This window comes from Pistacia vera, unplaced genomic scaffold (assembly GCF_008641045.1).
Source record: "Pistacia vera cultivar Batoury unplaced genomic scaffold, PisVer_v2 Contig10, whole genome shotgun sequence".
NCBI lineage: Eukaryota > Viridiplantae > Streptophyta > Magnoliopsida > Sapindales > Anacardiaceae > Pistacia > Pistacia vera.
Genome location: NW_022195027.1, coordinates 1 through 8664, shown reverse-complemented (window position 1 = coordinate 8664; position 8664 = coordinate 1). Strand labels below are relative to the sequence as shown.

General features: G+C 36.8%; 1 protein-coding gene across 2 annotated transcripts; it reads right to left on the bottom strand.

Moving 5' to 3' along the window:
* Positions 1-6849: 6849 nt before the first annotated feature.
* LOC116122391 (actin cytoskeleton-regulatory complex protein sla1-like) lies at positions 6850-8275 on the bottom strand. Of its 2 annotated transcripts, XM_031408325.1 has the most exons (5): positions 8214-8275; positions 7955-8131; positions 7566-7625; positions 7165-7277; positions 6850-7085 (listed from the first exon to the last, which is right to left on the bottom strand). In XM_031408325.1, exons 2-4 carry the CDS (start codon positions 8093-8095, stop codon positions 7203-7205), a joined length of 276 nt encoding a protein of 91 aa, XP_031264185.1. In that variant the 5' UTR covers positions 8096-8131; positions 8214-8275; the 3' UTR covers positions 6850-7085; positions 7165-7202. The 2 variants fall into 2 exon arrangements, with proteins under 2 accessions (XP_031264185.1, XP_031264135.1); XM_031408275.1 differs by having other exon boundaries at positions 6850-7277.
* Positions 8276-8664: the final 389 nt, after the last annotated feature.

Genomic DNA, 8664 nt, shown 5'->3' with positions numbered 1-8664 from the left:
TCTAATACCAAGAGTGTTAATTTTACTTGTTTCTAAAAGAACAACAAAACACGTATTTTTAGTCGACCTAGCAAAGTCTTACCCATACCTGTGGGTCCACGGGTACCCGATCCAAACGGATGGGTACGGGTAACAATATTAATTGCCTGTCACTAGTTTACCCATACTCGGCCCACTTGTGAAAACTACGAGTGATACCCGCAAGTACCCGCATTTAAACTAAAAAAAAATCGCTAAAAACCTAAACCATATTTCCCTCTCAAAAGTTAAGACCGTAATACCTAAATCCTAATACGTCGTCTCACTCCCACGTAGCAGCTCTCAAACTCTCTTACTCTCGCGCCGTCTCACGCAGCACTGCAGCAGCTCTCAATTTGTCCCACTCATAGTCACCGTATTACAACCCAGTAGCTCTCAATCTCTCTCACTCTCACGTCGTCTCATGCAGACGTAGCCAGCTCTCAATCTCTTTCACAGTCTCACATTACAACCCAGCAGCTCTCAACCTCTCTCACGGTCTCATGCAGCCAACTCTCAATCTCTCTCACTGTCTCAACTCTCATGCAGCTATCAATCTCTCTCTCACGTAGCCAACGCTCTCAAATTAAAGGAATTTTATACCAAGTTTTCAAATTAATACAATATTCACTTTAAGGGTTGAAAATTGAATAACAAAAATTGGGGAAAAAATTGGGAATTTTTAGTTTTTGCGGGTGACCCACGGGTCCACCCATACCCGTACGAGGCGGGTACAGGTGATACATATTTCTACCCGTGCCCGTTTTACCCGTAGCTACCCAACCCATACCCGCCTATTTGCCAAGTCTAATTTTCAATTATGAAATATATTAGAACAATAACATGAACAAGATAGAAGATGAGTTTCTTACGTATTTCTTAATTGTCTATATTAAAAGAGAATTTGTTGAGAATACTGATTGGGGTTTGAAACATCACAGAGGACAACTTTGATGATGTTTTAGTACATTTTCATTCTATTTTTCTTTACTTTATTATCAGATAATTAGAATTTCTCTTTCTACACAAAATAAATAAATTAACAAGAGTAAGATTCACTATAAGAATAAATTGTAGTGATGAGGGTTCCAATGTAATAAATTTGTGTGCTATTCATCCAACTCATTTAATTTTCTTTAATTATTTACGTAAAAAGTAACCTCCTCTAATTATAGTAGTCTTTGTCGTAAAAGTTGTTAATAATAAAAACTCTAATTAAAAAGTTTATAACTAGTAACTATTAAAGACCAGCTTAGCGTTAGGACCACGTCTACCCTCAATACGCAGCGTATCTACTAAGCCTGTAAGCTGGCTACGCCATAAAGCTTCAGAAATTGATTAAGCTTTTATAAATAATAAATTGTGATATACGTTTTTGGTGGCTACATTAATGTATGAGTTATGTACAATAATTTACTTGAAGTTTGATTAAATAACAAAAATTATCATGAGATTTATAAAATAACAAAATTCTCTCCACTGTTAATAATTCAATAAACATTTATCCTAATAACTTTCTAAGGACAATTTTTTTTGTTATTTCTAAAATCTTAAAGGGATTTTGTTATTGCATCAAACCTCAGGGATTAATATCTTTTAACTGTTAAATGTTAGGAAAAGAAACCATCTGGCTAATGCTAGCAATTGGTGAAGTTGAAGTTGAAGAGGATGAGATTATTAGTAAGGTGGGGTTTGGATTTGGAAGCATCTTATTCCTCACATTGTTTTAAAAACCGAACCGGAGGGCAACCCGCTCTATTGGCCAGGTCACGATCCAACCGGTTGGACTGGTGACATCATCACACATCATGATAACATCAACAAATTTGTTAAAAAAACTTTTTTTTTTCAGATAAATGCAAAAACTAATACACTTTAAAGGAAATATTGAATCTTGAATTCAAGCCTGAACAGAAGAGATAAATGAAAGCAACAAAACGTCAATAATGAACTTTTATAGCCTAACCATTTCTAAAAAGCTAACACTTAAAAGAGTTTTATAAATCATACTGTTATATGCCAACCTAACATTTCGAATTCCTCTTCCAGTAAGTTGAGTAATTAACAACTAATTTCATAGTTACATCGCACCTAGAATATGTTTTACATTTATATAGGGTTCACATGCTACTACAAGAGTTGTTCTTTACTCTCCAATCTCCACCTCTCCTCTTTGTTGCATTTGCATAATCTAAATACCAATGACGCTTTAGTTATAAAAATTGTAAAACCAATTACATACACATAAGTTGATGAAACAACATTCTCTAAATTATTGATTAGTTACTACATACGAACCCAAATCCTTAACCATACAGGAACAATTCAATGTAATGGTTGCCCCTGCATCATCCGTATTGAAATAAATTAATTCGACAATGTCGGCATGATGACCATAAATCATGTATTATTCAAAAACAGCTCCAACAAACTGATTTCGAAGGCATATACATCAGCTTTCTCTATTATGAGTTCAAAATCGGTATATTCTGGAACTAAATCATCAAGTAAATGATTGCTGAAAATTCTCAACCAAAAATGTTTTGCTTAAGATCTATTTCTTCATTTATGTTAAAAAACCAAAGAATTGTATCATATCTCAAATTAAATAGGCCCTAGAGCTATATCAGAAAGACTGAGGGAATTGTCATACCCAAATGTGCCTCTTCTACCAACTGTCCATCTGCCAGGAACCTTACCAAACCGAAATTTCCCACCTGTTTCTGAGAGTGATGATACATAATAATCAATGTTGGTATATGTATTCAATGTATTTCTTGGAAATTTTCAATTAATCAAAATTAAAGAGAAAATATGGAATTGACCTTTGGTCTAAAGTCATGGGTGAGGAGGATGTTATTAGGTTTGAAATCTCTATGAACAATGAAACATTTCAGATTTCACAGCAAAGGTCCCGAAGATTACAACTCACCTTGAATCAAATCGGATTGTCAAGACATGCATGTCAATTAGCCGTCATGCGTCGATTTCCGGCAAGGGAGGAACGCGTCGTCGATTTCCGACGAGGGAGGTACGCGTCGTCGCGATTTCAGAGACTGGAGTTGTGATCGATTTCAGCTACGAATGGTTGTGATTTCAGCAAGGGATGGTTGCGATTTCAGCAAGACTGAGTTTTGATTTGTGATCTTTTTCAGATTTTTGCGATTTCATTCAAAAAAATTCAGAGTTTTTTGCACGTAGAGGAATTGAGGAAGAAGAAACTGCACAGCGCAAAGGGAGAAAATAGGGTTTTTTTAATTTTTCAGTTGGACCGGTTTTTCTTGCAATCCAATTGGACTGGCAGTCCAACACTGTTCACGCGATCCATTACAGGTTAAAGCAGTTTATTGCATAACAACGGGTTTAGGGTTGACTCGAGCCAAACACGTGACCGGTTTCACTGTCCAACCGGTTGGACCGGCCGACCGATGCGCTTGGCTTTTAAAACAGTGATTCCTCATTTAATTTCCTTCACCAGAGATTTAATCTTCTTTCTTTATGATATTCCATTAGTTTCTCTTGCTCGCCAAATCTTTTATTTGGTTGGTACTCTTTTCAGCTTTTCCAAATTTGTTTCTCCTCGTATCTAGGCGCCCATTCTATTTTTCTTTGAATGGTCCAATCGGTCAGGTCTTCCCAAGTAAAATAGATAAAATAATAAATAAGAAAAGAATATTTCAGTTATAGATAATTTTACAACAAAGGACAATTGTGAAGACAGATATGCAATCGGTGTTAATACAGATGTGATTCAGTCAATTTTTGAGGGCTTCCGTCTTTCGAGGCTACAGAGTAATTAAGGCGGGTCAGCAAGGAAAAGGGCTAAGACGGAAAATAAACAAAAAAAGAAAAGCTGCTCCGTAGATCCTCCCGTTTCAGTCAAATTACAATCCGGCTGAGAAAAGAAAACTAAAAATTTAGGCTGTCCAATAAATTATAAATATCACTGGTCAAATAAAACGAAAGTGGGAAGGAGAGAGAAAGCAAGGAAACTTAGTGATCCATCATTCAGAATAGTTAAAACAAACATTCATCAAATACATTAACCACTTAAAACAATTCAGAGGTTTTCCTATAGAGATATATAAACTCCACAACTAATTATCTTTCACCAACAAAACAATCATCATAATCAGAAAATTTGCGGCAAACATTAGGTAAATACCAACTTCATGCCAAGAAAACATACACCACCTCAAAAACCCATTCTATCCTTACTACTTTCCTCCTCACTCCTGGAATTTTTCACAAATTTTACGGCTTTACCAGGAAAGCAGTCCCTCTTCCCTCGCCACTTGCTACTCCCTGTTCTTGGATTTCTCCATTGCTCTTGGAGCTGCACAACACATGAAAATGGCTGTTAAAGCATATTCAGGCTTGCTCATTAATCAAAATGCCAAATATAATATAAGATAGAGAGGATTATGTCAAAGAGGGGATTGCAAGGATCATTTATATGAAGAATATTTCAAACAGCTTACCCATGCATGGTAACTCAACAGAATGAAAGATGANTCTCGAAGATTACAACTCACCTTGAATCAAATTGGATTGTCAAGACATGCATGCCAATCATCCTTCATGCGTCGATTTCCGGCGAGGGAGCAACGCGTCGTCGATTTCCGGCGAGGGAGGAACGCGTCGTCGTGATTTCAAAGACTAGAGTTACGATCGATTTCAGCAACAAATGGTTGCGATTTCAGCAAGGGATGGCTGCGATTTCAACAAGATTGAGTTTTGATTTGTGATCTTTTTCAGATTTTCGCGATTTCATTCAAAAAATTTCAGAGTTTTTGCGCGTAGAGGAACTGAGGAAGAAGAAACTGCGCAGCGCAAAAGGAGAAAGGGAGAAATTAGGGTTTTTTTAATTTTTCAGTTGGACCGGTTTTCCTTGCGGTCCGGTTGGACCGGCAGTCCAGAACTGTTCACGCGGTCCATTATGGGTAAAAGCGGTCTATTGCTTAATAGCGGGTTTAGGGTTGACTCGAACCGGACACATGACCGGTTCACGGTCCAACTAATTGGACCGGCCGATCCGATCCAGCTTTTAAAACAATGTTGAATACAAGAAGTTCGTAATACAAAAAAAGACGTCATTATACCTAATTGAATACAAAATGTATATTTGCAAGTAATTTTATCAAACATACTTAATTATTAGCTATTTTACAATTTTTCTAAAATAAAACCAATTAATAATTTGGAAACAGAAATCTAACAATTTGGACTTAAGTAGCTCGAGTGACTAAACTGCAACAACTTATGTAACCTCACTCAAGCTAGCTTGAGTCAGGTCATCAGAGCCAATGCTTTAAAAACCAATCTAGGGCTAAACCCAGCAAAGTGGTCGGATCTTGGGTTGACTAGTTTGATCGACGAGTCAAACCAGTGATGTCAACATAAAAAAAATTCAAAATTTTTTTTTTTTTTACGCACATTAGCTTTGTTGCTATTTCAGGCGCACGTTAGCATGCACCGATACTGGCCTTTTTTCCCTTTTTTTCGGTTGTTTTCTAACCCAAAATCACCCTCGTCACCACCACTATAACCCCCATCCTCTCCTCTTCAAAACCATACATTTTATCTCCTCTCATCACTCGCCGATCGCCAACCATGACAACTGCATTGATCGGCTGTCCTTTGCTAGATTCCAACCGTTTTGAGCGACGACAACTCCAACCACTACCACCCTTAGACTCACCGTCTACTCCCCTACAAAACCCCCAAAGTTTCCAAGCCATTCCACCCACCAATTGTCGGCAATCAAAATCTAAGGTTTCACCATTTTTTAACCAAATTCCAATGACTCCGATGGCTAAAACTTAATCGGACAACACCTCCCGACTCACCATGATCCACCCTTCAAAACCCCCTAACCCTGATTCTTGTTTGACAGTCGAATGCTACCAAAAGTCACCGCGATTTGAAATTAGGATTCACCAAGTTTTCCCCCAAAACCAGTTGGACCAGCAGGTTGCTATAATGACCCCGATCCAATCATGGGTCACACCGGGTGAATTCACACCGCCGAGTTTAAGGTCAGCTCGGCTAGACTCAGTGGCCAGTTCCTGATCGAACGGGTTCAACCGACCGGGCCGGGTTTTAAAACATTGATCGGAGCCACTCGAGTTCAAATTTTTTGGGAATCAATTTTGAATTGATCTCCATTTCAAGTAAACTAAGCTCGATTTTTTGGGAATATGAATTATTTTACATACATTAAACCCATATGAAGAAATATTTATAAATAGAAAAAGAAACAACATAAATCTATATATATATCTGAAAAATTACCTCTATACTTGATGAAAACATATTTTCTGTGTGTCAAATTTCGAGTTCGGCAATGTATTTGTACTTAGGGTGCCAAAGGTTGGTTAAATTAAAAGTGAGATGGAGTAGGTTTTGGAGAGAAACGGAGCTGAGACGAGAAGAGACCAATGTAAGTAATAGGGTTCCTTCTTAAGGGCAAAATTGTCTAAAACATTAGGAAAAGTCTAGCCTACAAATCAATTTGAAAGTGGTTTATTTCTTAATTTCAGTCTTAAAATAAGGTGGTATAAGTGATTTTCTCTTCTCAATTTCACAAGCATTGGAGGAACAAAACTAATGAGATACTATTAAACCTGGTTTCTAGGGATCATTCCATCCAATTGTAAACTTATCAAGTTTGTCAACTCAAATTCTAGAGAATAATAGAAACTCCCAAATTGTTGTTTGATAACTCTGGCAGTCCTAGTCCTAGAGAGTCGAGAAAAGCATCTCAGGGTTAAGCGCTCACTCATTTCCCCCGACTTGGAGTAAGCTCATACCATCCATTTTGTCAAATAAGTCAATAATTAGATAATATTACTATACTGATTCACTCCTGTTACAGTCACTACATCTAAACTTCTATAAATATTAATTATAACATTTACATGGTAAAAATGATACAAACAACAGAATATTGACACGCTGATCTCCTACATGATCTCCGCAGCTTGAATATTAAGAATGAGAAACATAACGAACAAAAAACTCTAGGCACAGAGCTCCAGCAGACCGTATCTCCTAGCAAGCAATATCTTCAATAATGATGACACAAAAAGAATATAAGAAAGCTCCCACAAAATTTTCAGGCAATAAATGGCTCAGAAAACAGACCAAAAAGATGAACGTTTGGTGTATCATGGCATGACACTTCAAGATTGATTGACATAGAGGACAGGTACTAGCCCAGCCATTTTGCCATCCCTTCCAGGGCGTTTCTTCTTCACCTGCAAATAGAATGATAGCACGTTAGCCGGTTCCATGATTTGATACAAATATGATTTTTGCTCTTCTCTCACATATGAGCTTAGTTTGGTCAGTTGACAAATTTAGCTTGCTGAAACAGAGAAGAAAAGAACCAAAAACAAAAATCTGGCATTCAAATGCATCAATGATGTGGTCTAATAAGATAAACTATTGTTAAATTTCTTTCTACCCAGATAGCAGAAAACAGATGAGCTACAAAGAACCGATTTCTTTTCTCAAAGTTGAATGTTCTTATTCTGTTGACTTACATAAAACCATCCATCAACTTCATACTCAATTTCGACCTCTTCTCCTGCCGTCAAATTTAACTGCAAGGAAGAAAAACGATTAGTTAATCCCATAAACATTTGCCCCTAAACCAAGCAATGTATAGACTTCTATACATCAACACAAGAAATGCATTGTACGAAAAAAAGGCTATAATAACCAATTGTGTAAAATGCTGAAACATCTTCATCCAGTAGACTCCACATTTGACCTTAGGATACAATACATATGCATATATCAGATATTAACCCCTAGACTAGAGGCACTAGCAACAAACAAGTATAAATGCTGAAACTTTGGACAGTAAAATATTTCTCAAACATTGAAGCTGCCCCTCTAACTTCTAAGGGCAAAAAAAGAGGGAACCTACCTCATCATCTCCACCAGCAGTGAAGTCATAAAGTGCTGTCCCAAACTGCTGATTCCCAGATGATAATCGCCCATCATCTTGAGACCCAAAACTCTGCAATCCACCAGCTAACGGGTTCTCAAATGACTCGTACCTTTGCATGGCAGGTGATGTGTATGGTGGAGGCTCCTCCCTAATCTGAAAGCATTTTCAAAGATCAGAACTTTAACTAAAATCATTAGATACTAGATTAGATTGATGAGAGGTCATGAATACTTACTGGAGAACCATAACCCGACGAAAACTTGCTTGGCCTTTCCTGTTAAACACAATATATGTAAGATGGAAACCAACTTAATTTTTTGTTTCATATAACAAGATATTTTCCATGACAATCTTGATATCCAAGGGTAGGCTTATAACAATCTGTATGTATTAATTCAGTAACACATGTTCAAGAATCAGGAAACAATACCATTCTGATTAACACAAAAATTCAGGAAAATTAGATTCCATAATACTATTGTTGGACCTTTACAAGTTAACTTAAGCTTTTGGGCCAAGTGGTAATGTAATAGGCATAAATTTAAGCATTTATTGCCTGAATTTAGTTTAAATCCATGATTCAATTCTATCAAACATATGATAATTTAGTTTGTGTTCAATGTTTGAATCTGTGTTTAGATTCACATAAATAGCAAGACTTTTAATTATACCAACTTCTCCAAACT

Excerpts from the sequence above, each read along its gene's own strand:
- LOC116122391 (XM_031408275.1), bottom strand. The coding sequence starts at position 8,095 with ATGCAAAGGTACGAGTCATTTGAGAACCCGTTAGCTGGTGGATTGCAG. Across the intron at positions 7,626-7,954 it reads CTGCTGGTGGAGATGATGAG|TTAAATTTGACGGCAGGAGA; the intron begins GTAGGTTCCCTC and ends TCTTCCTTGCAG. Across the intron at positions 7,278-7,565 it reads AAGTTGATGGATGGTTTTAT|GTGAAGAAGAAACGCCCTGG; the intron begins GTAAGTCAACAG and ends TTCTATTTGCAG.